Source organism: Stenella coeruleoalba, assembly GCF_951394435.1.
Source record: "Stenella coeruleoalba genome assembly, chromosome: 1".
Lineage (NCBI taxonomy): Eukaryota > Metazoa > Chordata > Mammalia > Artiodactyla > Delphinidae > Stenella > Stenella coeruleoalba.
Window position 1 is genome coordinate 76,203,584 of NC_137169.1, and position 20,452 is coordinate 76,224,035.

The 20,452-nt window shown below is 36.5% G+C and overlaps 1 protein-coding gene across 1 annotated transcript in view; it reads left to right on the forward strand.

The window, feature by feature from the left end:
• The window catches only part of HS2ST1 (heparan sulfate 2-O-sulfotransferase 1), a 187,716-nt gene that overhangs the window by 145,971 nt on the left and 21,293 nt on the right, over positions 1 to 20,452 (forward strand). Inside the window, exons 3-4 of the mRNA XM_079908987.1 lie at positions 7,913 to 7,998; positions 20,143 to 20,281. Coding sequence (XP_079765113.1) covers positions 7,913 to 7,998; positions 20,143 to 20,281 — 225 coding nt within the window. The remainder of the gene's footprint in view (positions 1 to 7,912; positions 7,999 to 20,142; positions 20,282 to 20,452) is intronic.

Genomic DNA, 20,452 nt, shown 5'->3' on the forward strand with positions numbered 1-20,452 from the left:
TAAATCTACAGAAGCTCACCACATAAGACATTGATAGGCATCATGTAGTGGTACATTTCCCCGGTTGCATTTGGATGAGATAAAACTTCTGTGTTTCTTTCAATAGCTTGTCGTGTGTGTGTGTGTGTGTGTGTGTGTGTGTGTGTGTGTGTGTGTGTGTGTAAATATATGCAGCAAAAGAGAAGCGTAAACACTGTCTTAAAGGCAACTGGATTACATAATGAACAACACTTAAAACATGTTTGGGCGGAGTAGAAGAATAGTCTTAATCACTAGCTGGCATACTTCAAAATGTCAGCTGGTAGTTCAACACCTGGTCTTAATTAGGAATAGCTTATATACCAAATGTTCTCTAATATACCATATCTAAATTACTTACTGGTGTCTTGTTCTGTGTAGAGGCAGTTCTTCAAACAAGTCATAGGTATCGCTTCCCTTCCCTTTGCATGACATTAGATAGTGTTTTAATTGCACTTTCAATCTAGTAAGCTTCATTTAGATGTGAAGTTTTGAATTACTAGATGCCTTGAAAATAATTTTAAAAATGTCCCCTGAACCCCATCTTGTATAACACACTTGATTTTAATACCATATTTTTATTGTCCTTGTGAACTGTTCTCAACTGCCCTATTATTTATATAGGAATTAATAAATGACCTATTTTGCTCTTCTTTATTCTCTGAGAAATAGTTTCTAATCAGTATCTAACTCAAGTGAGACTTAAAAGATGAGATTTTTATTAAATCTGCTGTTGTCCCAATCTTCCATTTAAAGCCCAGTTTACTCATAAAAATATTTTGGGATGTAATAGGTGATTACACCCTTTATTCCCTCACCTTCCAACCTCAGCAATCCAGTGTGCTTAATATCTATCTGCCTTTAGCCCCAGCTCTTTCCTAGATGTATTTTGTACTGGGGACTGTGCTAAACTGTTTACACGCTTAATTATTTCTCACAAAAATTTTAGAGGCAAAGCCCAAATGTTTCTAGTCTGGTATAAAAGTATTCAATGTGTAACAGTTATGGGTATTCTTAGAAACAGTTCTCAACTCTGCTTGCAAGTTTTCATTTATTTATTGCGTATGTAATGTGTACAGAGATTATTCTACATTCTTTGAGGAATTACCAAAGAAATAAAAAGCAAGGCTGTGTCTTTCAAGGAGCTTATTTATAATTTACTACGGAATGTAAAACATAATCGCAGGAACTATGAGGACTATTCAAAGACAACATCAGTTTATGGTGTTCTCACCAAAATGTTTAACCTGGACCTCATCTTGAGAAAACAGGCAAATCCATATTGTAGAACATTCTCTAGAACAACTGTCCTGAACTCATCTAAAGTGTCAATGTTATGACAACCAAATAAAAGGGGTGGGGGGAGGTGGACTAGAGGAGACTAAAGAGACATGAAAACCAAATGTATTTTGTGACCCATGATTGGATCCTTGATCAAAAACGTCTGCTACTTCGATTCAGAAACAAATAAGTGTGTGTGTGCACAGAGAAAAAGGGGGAAAGAAGAAGATAAACAGAAGTGACAAAACGTTAACAGTTACCCTTGGTGAAGAGTGTACAGATGTTGACTACTATTCTTTCAACTTTTCCGTAGTTTAGGAATTTTTCAAAATTAAGATGTTTGAGGAACAGTTAGAACAAGGAGATTAGAAGATAAACATTTGAGAATATAAGGCATGAGAAGACTAAGTGATAAGAATGAGGTGGACTCAGTCATGAAAGTTATATTTTTGAGATTTGGGCTTTACTCTGTTAATAGACAGGAATTGGCAGGAGACAGGTAATCAGCTCTTCTGGTTGGAAAATGAAGTTTACTCTGCTATCACAAAATATCTCTTATTACAGAACATGTTGTCTTTAAAGTACTATGCCAAATAGGTGAAGTGGCAGCATCTTTTATGATCTTTCTTAATTCTTTTCTGCTCTCACATATTTAGTTCTGATCATATTTCAGGTCTTTCTAAGAAACTGGAAATATCCAGAATTTGCATTCTCTGTAGAACAGTGTAGTAATTTTTTTTTTCTTTCTAACTTACTGTTAAACCAACTTCTGGTCATTTGCAGTAGCACATATGGTTTGATATTAGTTGCAGATACTGATTTTTCAGAACAACACTTTAGATGAATGCCTCTCAACCTATAATGTGTATACTGAACACCAGTTAAAATACAGATTCCTATTCAGAAGGACTAAGATAAAGCCTGATATTCTGAATTTCTAAAAAGCTTCCTGTTAATGCCAAAACTGATGCTTCTGGTCCTTGAACCAAAGTTTGAGTAGCAAAGATCTAGAATAGGATTCTCAGTGAAGTGATGGGAAGATGCATATTATAATCTTCACAGGATGGTGAGTTACTTATCTTTAGATTCGTATTCCTACCTCCACAAGAAAATCCAAATTCCTTATCTAGGCCAACAGGTCCTTCTTAATCAAGCCCTTGTCCATTGTCCCTCACTTCAACCTCTCATTTACTAGCCACACTGGCCTTTTGGTTCTCTGAATGCACCAAGCCTTTCCTGCTTCAGGGCCACTATACTTATTTCCTCTTAGAACACACTTCTGGCTTCTCACAATTGGCTTCGTGTTATCCATTTAAGGTTTCAGCTTAATGACCTCTTCATAGCAAAACCTTACTTGGCCATCCTATATATGAAATACCTCTTCCAACTTACTGTGTACCATCATTCTTTCAGTATCTTTCCAATTACTTATTGATTTATTTGTTTACTGTCTTTTTCTCTATTATAATTTAAGCTCCTTAAGGGCAGGAACCTTGCCTTGTTCACCTTGTATCCCTGTGCTTAGAACTGTGCCTGAGACATAGTAGATACATAAATTTTTTGTTGAATGAATGAATGAACAAATGAACCCATTTAGATTCTGAAGGCAGTTCTTAGCTGAGCATGATGCCGTGATGATAACTGCTGGCAGAGGTAGCCCCTGATTGATAGCAGTATGAGCATGACCTCTCCTTACCTCAGGTGATTTGGGACACATACGCCCCCTCCCACAAAAAAAAAAAAAAAGTGATTGAACAACACAGTTCTGAATTTTAGTGAAGATAGTGTATTATGTTCTATTGCTGCTGAACCTTTCTTATATTTTATCCAACCATTCCTCAGGTTTTCTCTTTGCGTAGAAAACTTTCTGTCTAATGTAGTCTCATAAAACTACCCACAGCTGTACAATGAATGTTTACTTTAAGTGTATGCATGAGTAGGAGTTTGGTATGTATAATTACCCAAGTTAATAGCAGTGTTCACTCAATAGGTAGTAATTACAAAGTTGGAATTTGGCCAGGATGTTCGGGATGACATTCCTACTTTTAGATAGTGAAAACAAGTTCTTTTGTGATCACAGATAATCATAATGTTGAGATTAATCTCATTAAGAATATAAGTCTAGATATAGTGTTAGTGCGATGGTGCTTTCTCAGCTTTTCTTATAGCACGGGTTCAGGTCTGGTTCGACTAGCAAATAAATCACAACACCACTCCCTACGTTGTTGCTTGTGTTTTCCCTAAAGGCATCTTGTGATTACTTGCTAACCTGACTCTGCTTGAGTTATAAAATCTGACAAAAATCACAGTTTAGAATCTGCTCCAGGCTAGCCATAAAAACATCTCTTTTCCTGTACTATATCTAACTACTACTTCTGAAACATCTTCTTGATAGCCTTTTGCAATCAGAGTATGGAAATTCTCTTTGGATAAGGTCACTATGGTGACTTTATTTCTTTTCCCCAAGAGTTTTCGGTGTCTTCAGACTCAACCTCATTTGATACTACTAGCTTTGTTCCTTTTTGCCTCTCACTTTATCGTTCATTAGTGCCAAGTATCATAGTCAGTAAGAATCTATAAAATGAACTGAGTAAAAGCTTGCTCACCTGATCTGCATTTTCCCCTACTCCTCTCTATTCCAGAGCTTTATCTCAAGGTCTTGGGCAGAATGCGCCACTGTAGAGGAAAACCAGAAGAAACACTGAGAGACAAGTGGTACAGAAGAGGCGAGAAGGCAGAAAATGACAGGGCAGGAACTGCAGCTAGACTCGTGAAAGGGAACAAGTGAAGATGAAGAGAGAGGAGGGTAGGGAAAACTCTGGAGAACTAAGAGGATAAATATTAAACATGGCTAAAAGGAGAAGTGGCTAAATTAATACTTTGAAAGGAAAATGTTAAAAACATACTGTTCTTCAAAGAGGATTAATTAGATCGTTATGTCCTTGCAGATCACTTTTGAAGAGGAGATTAGGATGGTGTAGAATTTCAGTTGTATGTAAGTGACACTTCTAAATGCTCAGACCATTCTCCAGATGAGTGTGAACCACCACTTTAACTTATTGACAACATTTGTTTGCTTAGCACTTTTTTCTTTCCTGTGAAGTAAATCTCAGCTCAGCATCTTTTTGATTTATTGCAAACCGTAAATCAGCCACAGCTTTATTAATGAGACTTTAGCAGATTACCTGAGTTAAATGTTGATGAGATGAAAGAAAAAAACATACATATACATATATATTAAGTACGTAGCCTTCAGTATTCTCTTAGTTGGAGATTAGAGAAAGATTCTGTGGGTTTTGGAGACTTAGCAATAATATAGTGTAGAGAATTTAAAAGCAATAATAACCCACCTGAATTTGTGTCAGAATTAATTTAGTAAAATAAAATTCAAAGTCCTACAGAGTCATTTAGACTGGATCTCTTAGTTTTGACCAGCAGTGTTCAACCCCTGAGGTTACCCAAGACAATAAAAAGGCAAGAGTAAGTCAGCGGCCATTGTTGAAAAAGGGTTATTCAGTATGAGCAATATGAGAGCAGTGAGCAGGGCGGATTGGAAGTTGAGATTATAATGAATGTAATGAGGAAAATAAACAATTGAGAGAGATATATCAACAGAGCTTTGAGATCTTAGAGGTTGAGGAGTTTTGAATGACTGGATCTCAGGGGTTTCCTGAGCAGTGGATAAAGCCTGAAATTCTCAGTGTCCAAGTTTGTTGATCAGAATTATAGTACAAACGATATCTGTCTGCTCTTCTTTCAAATCCTTCTGGTTCCCCCCTCCCTTGTTTAAATTGGACAATAATAGATTAAAGAAATTAGCTAGTGGTATAGAAGGATGATTGGACCAAAATCTGAGGTATACGGTTCTTGGGCTTCAGTTTCTTTATCTATAAAATAACGAGTACAGGATATCCTTGGCCCTTTCACCTCTAAAATGCTGATTCTATGAACAAGAGAGTTTGAGTTTGGTGACAGCAGTAGAAGATTCATGCCTTGTTCTGTTCTGTTCCCTGAGTCCACCTGGAGGCATAACCCTTTTACTTATTTTGTTACTTTTTATACTGTGTTTCTTGGCATGCTTTGGTTCTGACGTGCTTCCGGCATCACTGTGTGTGGGTAGATGGAGAAGACTGAGTACCAGGGTCATTCTGCTCCCGTCCCCCATTCTTTTTTATATATTGTGGTAGCTTATAAGATATTCTTTAAAAAATTGTTCTATTTCAGTATACTTTTTTTCCATATCACAAAAGCAGTGACTATGAGAATATATCCTTGCTAAAGAGCTTCTGTAGACCTCAGGCCTCCTTTGCAGGTGCTGCGGAAACAAGCTTCACGTTGATAAAACCAAGAGCTAGGTCCTGGGCCCACACACGCTAAAGTCGTGTTCCTTGGTGTGGCCCATTGACCTGGCCATCACGTGGAAACTTGTTAGAAGTCCAGAAACTTGGGCCCCACTCCGGACCTTCTGAATCAGAATCTGTGTTTTAACAAGAGTCCCAGATGATTCATTTGCACGTTGAGTTTGGGAAGCCCGGCAGCAGTCCAGATCTCATCCAGCTTCCTGGGCTCTTCACCTCACATCGAAGGACACATGGCAGATGAAGTGTGTCTTTAGGAGGATTTAGTTTGACCTTGACTGTTCTTTGGAAGGGTGGAGGAAAAAAGGATACTTGAAGTTTACACCTAAGTCTTTCATCACAGTGTACTGTGATCCTCTAACATTGGGCTTATATAGCTCAGTTTTGTCAGACTTCAATCTGGCATCTCCTTTCATTTCCCTCTTACACCATCACATCCATATTAAATCAGCTTCTGGAAAATAGAGCTGAGTTGTAAATATGTCTTAAGCACCCTTGAACCATCACCTACCATTCCTATTCTCTTTGCCTTCTATTTCTCCCTCATGTGGTGCTGAAATACTGAAACTGATTTTCATAGAATCAAAAGCTTGTTTAATTTACCATTAAGTGAAAATTATAAGGATTTTTCATATTCAACATGTAAATTTTTTTAAGGATTCAGTTTATGGGTTATATAATTTTTTATTTTCTGTTTCTTTTTCACTTGTCACTTGATATTTTTATTCTATTTGATGCCTTACTTGAAGAAGAAATAGGAAAGAACCTGGTAATCTCAAATCACACATTTGTTTGGCTCTTCTGTTTTGGTGGGGAAAAACTGCAAATATCTGCAAAAATATAATTGTGTATTCTCTAATGCAAAATAATTTTGTTATCTACATCCAATTTTCAGATGTTAAGGATGTGTGTGTGTAAGATAATAACATAAGGTTCATTTCATTTCCCTTCTAAAAACTCCATTATTTCTCTTAGTATATGAGTTATTGATGCTTCCCCTAAAAAATAAATTCTACTTCCAGAACCTTCCATTTTTCCTTAGTTCACATCCTCCGACATAAGGTTGCTTCTGCACTGTTTCCCTACTCTGTCCTTACCAATGGGCCTTATCCAGGAGGTAGCCATCATTCATGGCTATTAACTTATTGACTGACCTGGTAAGAAGTGTGCCAGAATACCTCCATGTGACTAACTCTATTCTAAAACGTAAATGAAAGATTGATAAATTGTCAAAAGTATGCGATTGACAGTCCTGTGTGTTAGAGGCTGAGGTCACAGCTTGCAGATGCTTTCAGTGCAGCAGGGGGCACTGGGCCCCCAACCCCTCACCCATCCCCACCCTGTCTCTAGTCTCCAGAAGAGATTCTCAACCACCTACTGTTGATCATGCAGAGATTTTCTTATTAGAAATTTATACCATTTTTCTTTGAGAAATTATGTATCACTGCCTTGCAGCTGGTTTATAAAGTTCTATATTAACCAGTTTTTAACATTTTAATAATATATTTACAGTTAAATAATTTTTATATTAACTAATCTTTTGTACACTTTTAATTCCAATAGAGTAAAATAGTAATATTTAGATATCTTAAAAATTTTATGTGTATCACACCTCTAATTTTATTAAGCTTTTTTATCAACAAGTTAATGATATCTGCTCAAGCTTATGATATCTGCTCTTAGCTCTTTCAAGGCTTCTGTTTCTCATCCTTTCTTTAATCATTTGGATTAAGGATTAGTTGATATTTGTTATTTGTGGAGTCATTAATAAATGAGAATTTTTATGAATAACAAGTCTCTGAGAAGAAAACAGATTTGCATAGACTATCCCCATACTGAAGTGCTGCCTGCTTCACCTTGGGTGTTGGTACCCACCCTCCCTTCCCCTCCCCTCCCTTCCCCTCCCCTCCCCTCCCCTCCCCTCCCCTCCCTTCCCCTCCCCTCCCCTCCCCTCCCCTCCCTTCCCCTCCCCATATAAATGTACTCACTCTACTGTGTCGTAAATGGTTGCCTTGTGCAGTTTTGTTTTCAGGATCCTCTTTCACTCTTTTCTGAGTGTGGTGATAGTAGCTTCTCTATGATGAATTAGCAATTACAGGTCACTGCTTTCCTTAGTTGAAGCCTGTATTTCAAGCTCTGTAATCGTCAAAGTGGTGTGATTGCTTTTGAATGTCTAAATGAAAAGTATTTTGCTATCACCAAACTTCATTTTCTTTAAATTGTACTTAAATAATGAGTATGTTCTCCTTTTTTAGGTGCGCTTTGTAAAGAATATAACTTCCTGGAAAGAGATGAAACCAGGGTTTTATCATGGGCACATTTCTTATTTGGATTTTGCAAAGTAAGTTATATCTAAAATGATACACGAAAGAATGCTTTGTACTTTAGCAACCTAAAAAGGGACCAATTTATTAAATTATTATGATTTTGATGTTAAAAAAACGTACTGGCTTGTGTTTGCCACTTTTAGATATGTAATTTAAATATTCCTTCTAGTGTTATACTGCCCTCTAGTGTTCATAAATCGATAATTGTCATACTAATTTTAGAAATTCAAGGTAGATTAAATTTAGGTAATGCCCTTTAAAGTTATTTATTATTATTATATTTCTGCTTCCTGTACAGTCAAATGACACTATTTTAGGAGAGCCCCAAGTTTTAAGCTAGAGGCCAATCAGAGTATGACTTACCACGTCACTGACTGAGAACAGAGAAAGCAAAGGAGCCACTACTCAGTTATTGGTGCCCTAAAGTGTCTGCTTCTCAGCCAAGACACATTTCCCCTTGGGCCACCTTGTTTTAGCTTTAAAAATGAGATATATTCTAAGGAGAGTTTTTTCTTTTTCTGAGTGAATGGCGTTTTTGGGTTTTTTTTAACATCTTTATTGGAGTATAATTGCTTTACAATGGTGTGTTAGTTTCTGCTTTATAACAAAGTGAATCAGCTATATGTATACATATATCCCCATACCTCCTGCCTCTTGCATCTCCCTCCCACCCTCCCTATCCCTCTAGGTGGTCACAAAGCACCAAGCTGATCTCCCTGTGCTATGCGGCTGCTTCCCACTAGCTATCTATTTTACATTTGGTAGTGTATATATGTCCATGCCACTCTCTCACTTCATCCCAGCTTACTGTTCCCCCTCCCCGTGTCCTCAAGTCCATTCTCTACATCTGCATCTTTATCCCTGTCCTGCCCCTAGGTTCTTCAGAACCATTTTTTTTTTAGATTCCATATATATGTGTTACCATACAGTATTTATTTTTCTCTTTCTGATTTACTGTATGACAGTCAGACTAACTCTGTATGACAGTCTGTAGGTCCATCCACCTCACTACAAATAACTCAATTTCGTCTCTTTTTATGGCCGAGTAATATTCCATTGTATATATGTGCCACATCTTCTTTACCCATTCGTCTTTCAATGGACACTTAGGTCGCTACCATGTCCTGGCTATTGTAAATAGAGCTGCAATGAACATTGTGGTACATGAATTTTTGAATTATGGTTTTCTCAGCGTATATGCCCAGTAGTGGGATTGCTGATTTGTATGGTAGTCCTATTTTTAGTTTTGTAAGTAACCTCCATACTGTTCTCCATAGTGGCTGTATCAATTTACATTCCCACCAACAGTACAAGAGGGTTCCCTCTTCTTCACACCCTCTCCAGCATTTATTGTTTGTAGATCTTTTGATGATGGCCATTCTGACTGGTGTGAGGTGATACCTCATTGTAGTTTTGATTTGTATTTCTCTGATTAGTGATGTTGAGCATCCTTTCATGTGTTTGTTGGCAATCTGTATATCTTCTTTGGAGAAATGTCTATTTAGGTCTTCTGCCCATTTTTGGATTGGGTTGTTTGTTTTGTTGATATTGAGCTGCATGAGCTGTTTATAAATTTTGGAGATTAATCCTTTGTCAGTTGCTTCATTTGCAAATACTTTCTCCCATTCTGAGGGTTGTCCTTTCGTCTTGTTTATGGTTTCCTTTGCTGTGCAAAAGCTTTTATGTTTCATTAGGTCCCATTTGTTTATTTTTGTTGTTATTTCCATTACTCTAGGAGGTGGGTCAAAAGGATCTTGCTGTGATTTATGTAGTAAAGTGTTCTATCTATGTTTTCCTCTAAGAGTTTTGTAGTGCCTGGCCTTACATTTAGGTCTTTATCCATTTTGAGTTTATTTTTGTATACAGTGTTAGGGAGTGTTCTGATTTCATTCTTTTACATGTAGCTGTCCAGTTTTCCCAGCACCACTTATTGAAGAGGCTGTCTTTTCTCCATTCTATACTCTTGCCTCCTTTATCAAAGATAAGGTGACCATATGTGCATGGGTTTATCTCTGGGCTTTCTATCCTGTTCCATTGATCTATATTTCTGTTTGGGTACCAGTACCATTCTGTCTTGATTACTGTAGCTTTGTGGTATAGTCTGAAGTCAGGGAATCTGCTTCCTCCAGCTACATTTTTCTCAATATTGCTTTGGCTATTTGGGGTCTTTTGTGTTTCCACACAAATTGTGAAATTTTTTGTTCTAGTTCTGTGAAAAATGCCAGTGGTAGTTTGATAGGGATTGCATTGAATCTGTAGATTGTTTTGGGTAGTATAGTCATTTTCACAATGTTGATTCTTCCAATCCAAGAACATGGTATATCTCTCCATCTGTTTGTGTCGTGTTTAATTTCTTTCATCAGTGTCTTATAGTTTTCTGCATACAGGTAGTTTGTCTCCTTAGGTTGGTTTATTCCTAGGTATTTTATTCTTTTTGTTGCAATGGCAAATGGGAGTGTTTCCTTAATTTCTGTTTCATACTTTTCATCTTTAGTGTCTAGGAATGTAAGAGATTTCTGTGCATTAATTTTGTATCCTGGTACTTTACCAAATTCATTGATTAGCTCTAGTAGTTTTCTGGTAGCATTTTTAGGATTCTCTATGTATAGTGTCATGTCATCTGCAAACAGTGACAGTTTTACTTCTTTTCCGATTTGGATTCCTTTTATTTCGTTTTCTTCTCTGATTGTTGTAGCTAAAACTTCCAAAACTATGTTGAATAATAGTGGTGAAAGTGGACACTGTTGTCTTGTTCCTGATCTTAGAGGAAATCATTTCAGTTTTTCACCATTGAGAATGATGTTGGCTATGGGTTTGTCATATATGGCCTTTATTACATTGAGGTAAATTCCCTCTATGCCTACTTTCTGGAGGGTTTTTATCATAAATGGGTGTTGAATTTTGTCAAAAGCTTTTTCTGCATCTATTGAGATGATCATATGGTTTTTATTCTTCAATTTGTTAATATGGTGTATCACATTGATTGATTTTCGTATATTGAAGAATCCTTGCATTCTTGGGATAAACACCACTTGGTCATGGTGTAGGATCCTTTTAATGTGCTGTTGGATTCTGTTTGCTAGTATTTTGTTGAGGATTTTTGCATCTATGTTCATCAGTGATATTGGCCTCTAGTTTCTTTCTTTGTGACATCTTTGTCTGGTTTTGGTATCAGGGTGATGGTGGCCTCATAGAATGAGTTTGGGAGTGTTCCTCCTTCTGCTATATTTTGGAAGAGTTTGAGAAGGATAGGTGTTAGGCCTTCTCTAAATGTTTGATAGAATTCGCCTGGGAAGCCATCTGGTCCTGGGCTTTTGTTTGTTGGAAGATTTTTAATCATAGTCTCAATTTCAGTGCTTGTGATTGGTCTGTTTAAATGTTCTATTTCTTCCTGGTTCAGTCTCGGAAGGTTGTGCTTTTCTAAGAATTTGTCCGTTTCTTCCAGGTTGTCCATTTTATTGGCGTGTAGTTGCTTGTAGTAATCTCTCATGATTCTTTGTATTTCTACAGTGTCAGTTGTACTTCTCCCTTTTCATTTCTAATTCTATTGATTTGAGTCTTCTCTCTTTTGTTCTTGATGAGTCTGGCTAATGGTTTATCAATTTTGTTTATCTTCTCAAAGAACCAGGTTTTAGTTTTATTGATCTTTGCTATTGTTTCCTTCATTTCTTTTTCATTTATTTCTGATCTGATCTTTATGATTTCTTTCCTTCTGCTAACTTTGGGGGTTTTTTTGTTCTTCTTTCTCTAATTGTTTTAGGTATAGGTTTAGGTTGTTTGAGATGTTTCTTGTTTTTTGAGGTAGGATTCTATTGCTATAAGCTTCCCTCTTAGAACTGCTTTTGCTCCATCCCGTAGGTTTTGGGTCGTTGTATTTTCATTGTCATTTGTTTCTAGGTATATTTTGATTTCCTTAAAGACACTTTTTTTTTTAAGTGATTTTCCTTTATAGTGATTTGCCTGAATCTGGACATAACTAACTCTCATTTTCCATGTTTTTGGAGAGGCATGGGATCAAGGTATTCCTATCATAATTCTCTGAAGAAAAGTTCATAAAACAACAGGCTTACATATAGTATCCAAGCACTATGGGGCTCCCCCTAGAGTCTGTGCCGCTTTAAGTACTAATCAGAAAACTGGTCAAAAGGAATATTCTGTAAGCATATGTGGCTTGGTGAACCCATTTAAACGTTTTATGTAACACATTGAGTATCATTATAGGAAAACCTCAAATGCAGATCTTTTCCCTAATAAAACTCTGCACTAACTTCAAAAACATTAAAAATAGTTTTTTAAATTATTGAAGCTTAGACATGTTTGCTCATTCATTGCAGTAGCAGTCATGACTTCAAAGTAATACACCCTCATGTATTTGTCAACTTGAACGAGCATTCTGTGTAAAATCCAAAAATTTAATTGATATCCCACTGTCATTTTAACTTCTCAAATTTGAAAAGGAGTTGAATGAAATATTACTGATTCACATTGATAATAAATCTGAACTTTTTTGAAAAGCCCATAATTAAAAGAAGTCTCCCAGATATTACATACATAGAACAATATATTCTTATTGCTAGTTTCTTCCACAGCACTCAACATCTTACAGTAAAGTGGTTGCTTTAAAGTTAGATGTACATTTTTCTATAAATAATTCATACAGCAATATTGAAAACATTTTATAGGCAGCTTTAAGATAAACTAATTATTTTTTCTTTACAGAGGCATTGGACCAATTTCATAAACTTCATTCATATGCATATTTTCCCTCAGGGCTGCATTATCCTTCAATTGAATGTTTGTTACCTTTTCACCTAAATGATTTATTTTTTTTGCACACACAGCTTGGTTTCTCATACTTGAGGTTTTCATTATTAAAATAATATATTGAGTGCTTTTGCTTTGGGCAAAAGCCTTACACTTAGAATGAAGTTCTGGTGTATGCTAGGGTTTTTGCAGTTAAAAAAATATAAAGGTTCTTGGAAAGATTAATCTCATTTTTTAAATATTAACATGAACATTTAAGGGTTTGAATATTTTCCTAATGTGTTTCATCTTATTGGAAGCAATATGTATTGTGAAAAACTTTAACAGACCTTTACAAGATGTTAAACAAATACCTTAAAAAAATCAACAGGCAGAAATGTATTTTGATGTATGTAGTCACAAACTATTTTAGATGTAACTACTATCTTTTAAAATAATTTTTAGTTTGTCATACTCACCACGAATGAGTAAGGAAGAGGAAAGGAACATCACTTTACCAATTTTTTAAATATTTTATTGTTTAAAACATATTCTTGACTGGTGTAGTACTTTGTGGAGTCCATTAAAATACTTGCCTTCAAGAGAAAACCGTCAAATTTGATGAAAGAGATATTTAGTCACATAGCTTTTCAATTGCCTTAGCAGAAACACTAAAGAGAGTACAAACCCAGGATACCCCAGGAAACCCAGGCAGTAAGATAAAGTATTAAATAAAGTATTAAAAGTGGTTTCTAATTTAGACTGATCACTAAGAAGCACACATTTTATTTGCAAGCTGATATCGGCTCATGCTGTGCTTGGTTACAGTTATCTGTTTTGTTTTATCTGTTTTTATTCAGAACTTTAGAATAATAACAAAAATATCTTCTTGTTACATATTTGTATTCCTGTCCTGTCTTATTCCTTTTTGTCTTAACTCTATCCTTATTTTTTTAAGCACATTTCCTAGTTCTTCCTTCCATTTTTCCCTTCAGTGTTTAATTACTGTTTTTTTTAAATTGGTGAACAAACCATTTTAAAATAATGCAGATATGCTAACATCATAAATTTAGAAATTTTCCAGTGGAAAAAAATTGTGTAGGTTAGACATTTTCAAATTGTCCTAGGGTGCAGGCAATATAAAGTTGAATAAGTTGCAGTTCTTGTCCTCAGTGAGTTCACTGAAACCCCCTTTTTTACTATTATTATCACTTCATTATGGTTCATTATAAACAGTGAAAATATTATAGATTATTCTCCCTTTTAAATTTATACCACTCATTTATCAGCAGCATCTATCACTCCCATTTTGATTTTCTTCAAATTTTATACAAAAGAAAAACATTTGAACATCTCTTTCAAAAACCTTTTTCAGAACATTTTCCTTTGTAAAGGATAATGTCCAGCTAAAAGAAAACTATGTTAATGCTGTTTTTGATCAGACTCTGCTGAGATTTTTTTATGATCTAGCTACCTAGGGTCATATGTCAGCATCCGGTCTTAGAAAGATATTTGGAAATTATTCTTGATCCAACAGTCAGTTTTATTCAGGTCCACGTCAGGTGTGTACCTTTGTGGTCATCCTCAGGAATGAGTATGGGTTTTCATCACTCATTTTGGTTTCTCTGTATCACCCCTGTTGTCTTTTTCAGAACAATTGAGGTAAATCAGTAAAGAAACAGATATGTCAGGACAAGTTTGGTAGTATGTAGATTCGTGTGAGATTGTCCCTTTTGCCTTGTACGTATCTGCTGAACCAGTTGAAGTTTGCACCACTTTCTACAACTTTCAACAATTATGTCACAAACACTGTAGAAACATTTTTAAAATTATTTTAATCATTGCAAGTAATATGCTAGAGTTGGCTTTTTATTGATTTGTATTACTAGCTCTTTCTGTAGCATTGATCCTGTAGATGCTAAGGAGTAATCTCTCAAGTCAGAGTTCTAGTTAAATCCCCCTCAGTTCCTTCCCAGCTCAGCAGTCTCAGCCACATGACTTCAGATCTTCAGTTTCCCCATTTGTAAAATGAGGATAATTAAAGTAACTACTCCATGGGTGGTTGTGAGGATTAAATATGATAATGTAGGTGAAGCAGTTAGTTTGTGACTCACACAGAGCTGTGTTAAGCTCTTTTAAAACTCTGTCTTCGTTCAGTTCCCATGTCGTCTTACTGGTGTTTTCTTCTCCCTGTCTGACTCTGTGCTGGCCCTCCTTATTCCCAGGTCCTAATAAGGCATTGCTCAAGATTCTCTCTTTGCCTCCAATGTTCTCTTTTGGGAAGTTTACCCATTTTTATTTATCAAGACACCCAAGCAAGAAACTTTAGAGTCATCTTGAACAACCCTTTTCTTTGCCACATATATCTAGTCAGTCACCAAGTCTTTTGAACCTGGCTTCTTTCACTGATCATAATGCTTTTGACATTCATCCAATTTGATGCATGTATCAGTAGTTAGTTCCTTACTGAGTAGTAAGGAAGGAGGCACCACCATCCTTACTGTCCATCTACCAGTTCCTGGATACTTGGGTTGTTTCCAGCTTTCGGTGATTATGAATAAAGTTGTCAAAACATTTGCATACAGGTTTTGTGTGGACATAATGTCTTCATTTCTCTTGGGGAGAACCTAGAAGTGGGATTGCTGGATTGTCTGGTAGCTCTGTAAGACGCAGCTAAGCTGTTTTCCCAAGTGGCTTTATTATTTTGCTGTCTCACCAAAAGTGCACGAGAGTTCCAGTTGCTGTGTATCCTGACCAGCCTTCGGTATTGTTGGACCACACTCCCCCCTTTTTAAAATTTGGGCCATTTTAATAGATGAATGTTCTTTTTAAGAGATAAATAATTATTTTAAAAATCTTTTATTCTTAACATCATTATCAGTGGGACCAATAAATACCAACAGGTCATTCACTGTTTTTGAAACAAGACAATGGGAACTTACCACTAGAAGGATTTGAAGTTTTCTATGAACACTTTAGGGATAAGAGAGTCCAGAATAAATATGTACAGTCCTCCCTTGTTATTTGCAGGTTCCGTATCCACAGATTCATCCAACCATAGGTTGACTGTATAAGATATCTTTGTTCCCCCGTGAGACTGCTGATTAACTAGAAGTGTTAAATCTGGTATGAAGCAGAAATCTCAAAGCGTTAATGCTTCCCAAAGGCTATTTAGCCCTCCTTCAGCTTCATCATCTTCCATTTAGGCTTTGTCTAGCCAGTTGACAAGGTTCCTTTCAAAAATTCTGAGTATGCACTTGTTCTTTTAGCTATTCTTACTGTTCATTCATCCTAGGCTATACAGAGTGTGGGTGTAAGGAAATGTGCCTGGTTTGTCTCTCTTGCCGTCGTACATACATGCTGACATGGCAAGAATAAGGTTTCTTACCAACCTGCTGCTTGGATTATATTTTTTCCCTTTTGATCGCCGTATAACATTGCAGATTCCTACCAAATCTGCTGTTCTCTTCCTGGGAAGATTATGTTCTAATGGGTCAATGATAGTTTAGTTTCCTGGAGGGAAGATGGGTTTTCTACTCTTCCATCTGAGCCCTCCTGAGGAACAGCTCAGATGACTGACCAGGGTTAAAGCTGGAGTCTGCAACTACAGAACGTAGTTTTCCACTGGTACAAAACTACCTGTTTGGCCAAAGTTTTAAACATACAAACTTAAGAGGATGCTTGTTTCCTAACTAGCTGAGCTGAGTGGCCTGATGCTCTTTTATCATGCCTATTTTCAGTTATAATTCCTTGCCTTTATGTCTATACAGCCATATCCTAAGTTATAAATAATAGTTCTTAGCCATTTTCAGAAGAAGTTCACATAGCTTATCTCATTAAAATCCTGTTTCATACATATAAGCACCGCCCAAAGCCATGCCCCAGAAAGTCATTTCCCAGACAGCAGGAAGAGTTTTCTCAAGTGCCATGTCCCCCTTCCACTTCTACTTGGTAAGAATTGCTATCTGTTCCACAGGTCAGGGGCTAGCAGAAAGCAAAAAAGAAGAGGCATTGGTAGCAGATGTTCTGGGACGAAGTAATTCCCAAGGGAATAGTTCATGTGGATCAGTGGCTAATAATGGAGATGATAAAGGAGGTTCCCAGGGAATCCCACAGTCTTAAGAATGGAGTCATTGCCCCACTGCCCTATGCTTCCCCCTTTTAGATTCCTCTTACAAGACAGCTCTAGCAGTTAAGGTAGCAACTGTGTACACCTCCCTACCTACCCTCTTCCCACTAGTGGGTGCACTGTCCCACAAAAAGGCTTTTGTAAGTGGCCAATTCACAACGTTCTAGTCAACCTAATTTTAATATCCAACATCTATGTTTCTGACACTGAACACTAATGATAAAGCCATGAACAAGAGAGAAACAATCCTCTGCCCTCATGGAGCTTCTACCCTGATACCTAATTTGACAGTGCCGTATATTTGCAACAATACTGTTTCTTCCTTTAAAATTTTGTGAAAAAAATCTTTTACTGAATTGTTGGTTTTATAGGTTTATGAGTTGTTCAGTGAAAACAATATGTCCCAAGTTCTAATAAACCAACTCACAAATTTAATATAATAATGTTTTACCAAAAAGTTCTGTGTAGTTTTCAGTATTTCCATATGTACAAAGGATTTTAGTGACTTAGACTTACACTTACTTAATGATGAGAAAAGGACTAGAATTCAGGAGAGTTGACCCCTTTTTACACACAAAGCAATTTTATAGAATACAGCCTGTTTGTAAGTTAGGACTTCCTGTTCAGTTAATTTACAATAATTCAGAAGCTAAAAGAATCGAGTTATATCCAGGCACCTTGCTTTTTTCTCTTCTGTGATCTCTTTTCACTACTCATTTGCTTAAGCATTTAGTGTAAAACACGTATAGAATGCCTGCTGTGCGTAAGACATTTATTGGAACAGGCAGAAGTAAGGGGAAAATGTGAAACTAGTTAGGTTAGCTGTGTGCTTTTTAGTGCCTTTGAAAAAATATTTTAGTAAGAAGGGAAATTTGTTATAAGCAGTTAGCTAAATTGAGGGTTTCTGTGGACAGACGAGTGAACATATCAAGACTGTCAAGAGAATAAGCAACTTCCACTTCCAACTATCTCTTATTGAGTCATACAACTTAAGCTTACTTTTCTCATTTCTCACTGTGATTCCCAGTTTTAGAGAGATCGCTAATATTTTTTTAATCTTTCAAATAGCACTAACCAGCGGGCAAGTATTTATGTATACCAGGCCCTGTGAAATATATAAAGGAAGTGTGAAGCACTCTGCCTACCCCCAAGTGGCTTATAATGCTATTGGGGAGGAAAGACTTACAAGAGAAACACTAGCAGGACAAGCCAAGAGTAAAACTGCCTAATAGCAATAGCTCCTGGGTGCAGGTGTCAGATGAGAGCAGATAGCACTGTATGCTGGAGTCATCAGGACGACTTCCTAGACTTCACAAGATTTTGTTATTGCCGCTTCAGTTTATTCCAAAACAACAGCCAATAACCTTTTTTCCCCCAGCTTTATTGACACATAATTGACGTATAACATGGTGTAAGTTTAAGGTGTACCATGTGATGATTTGCTATACACATGTATTGTGAGATGTTTACCACAATAAGGTTAGTTAACACATCCTCACCTCACATGATTACCATATTGTTGTTGTCGCTGCTGTCGTGATGAGAACATTTAAAACCTACTGACATAGCAACTTTCAAGTATACAGTATGTACAGTATTGTTCATTATAGTCGCCGTGCTGTACATCAGATTCCATATCGTGACACTTCTCGGCTGACTCAGGAAGGCCTCCCTCCTGATACATAACGTGCTCTACAAGGCCCACGTGATCTGCACGTCTTCTACCACCACCCCCATCTCTCCACTCCCATTCTCTGTTACTGTCCCCTTCCTGATTCTGCTGCAGCCAGATTGACCTCCTTGCTGGTCCTCAAAAATGCCTGGCACTTAGCTGCTTTGGGGCCTTCGTACTTCGAAGTCTTATCTTCCTGGAACACTTTCTCCTAGATATCTACATGGCTCTCTTCTCATCACATAATAATACTGCTGCCTCCCTGGAAAACCCTGTTTTGAATTGTACTCTCCCCACTTCTCCCTATTCCATGCACTGCATCATTTCTCTCCTTAGTATTTTTACCATCTAACATATTTACTTATTTATTGGTTTATGTTCTGTCTCTCCCAAGTAGAATGTTAACTCCAGAAGGATGAGGAATTTTTCCTTTTTTTTCACTGCTGTTTTCCTAATATTAGAATAGTTCCTGGAATATATTGGATACACAAAAAGGTACTTTTTGAATGAATGAATGTAATAGAAAGAATAGGACTAGTTAAGGAAGATAGAATGAGCAAAGGCATGTAAGGAGAAATAGGAGTTGTTGGGAAGCAGAAGAGGTGGGCCTAACTGTAACAGATAGATGTTTCTTGTTTGAGGAGAGTTGAAAATAAAGTTAGATAAGTAAGGTGGAACCCAAGACATAAGGCAAGCAGACATTAACAACCAAGCAAAGGAGTTTGGGTTTGAAGTCAACATAAACAGTAGGGGTATTTCAGGTTTCTAAGAAGAGTGATCTAATATAAATGAGGAAATATCAGTTGAGAATTGGTATGAAGGTAGACTGAAAGGGAGAGAGACTGGATGCAAGAAAACCAATTCTTATTATTAGAAAACCATCAATTATTGCAGTAATCCAAGCAAGAGGCCTACAAAGAGGGCAGTTGTGACAAGAAAGGAAGTGAGGAAGACAGGTCAAATCTCTGAGAAAGCCTACAAAAGAAAAAATCAGAAGGACTTGGTAACCGTGCTAAAGAAGAATAAAGGAGAGTCAGGATAACACTAAGGTTTAAGGCTGGGATAAGTGAGGATATTAGAACAGGAATCAGCTAGACAATTCTAGGATCTGCAAGGGTGGCTAAAGTATACTCCTTCTGTGTTCCTCCAACTCTCTATCATTCCCTAAGGAAATAATGCTGAAGACGTAATGTTTTTCACTTCTATCTTGTCTTTAAAATTAGATCACAGACGTTAGGCTCAAATGATCGCGCTTGTGTGGACTTCTGCTATATCCATTGACAATGTTTATCTAGTTTGGTGCGTCAGAAGTGAGAAATCATTGCTATGTGAAATTGAAGTGTTTTATGTAATCTTGCTAGTAAAATTTAAAATTATTTGTCACTCAATTTTCCCTTCTCTCCTTTATCTTCAGCTGTAATTTTAAAATTCTTATTTCTTATTTACTTTATTGTAGTACAGTCCTAAAATATTTTCTAATCTCCACATACTGTATTTTATTTAATTAACTCATGTTTTTTTCCATATAGAATTAATACCTCAAATTTCAATTTCAGGACACCCCAAACAGAATGAAAGGGTTGATGTCACCTTTTAAATTTTTCTCTATTTCAGATTTGGTGTGAAGAAGAAGCCAATTTACATTAATGTCATAAGGGATCCTATTGAGAGGCTAGTTTCTTACTATTACTTTCTGAGATTTGGAGATGATTATAGACCAGGGTTAAGAAGACGAAAACAAGGGGACAAAAAGGTAATATTTTAGTTTTAGAATTTTTATAAAGATAATTGTTCATGAAATGCAATAAACAGTGAATGCTTTTAAAATTTATTAATGATTATAAATGTATTCCTTGCTTATTGTGGAAAATTTCAAAAGAGCCCAAAAGTATGAAGAAGTAAAAATAAAACTACTTTGTAGTTG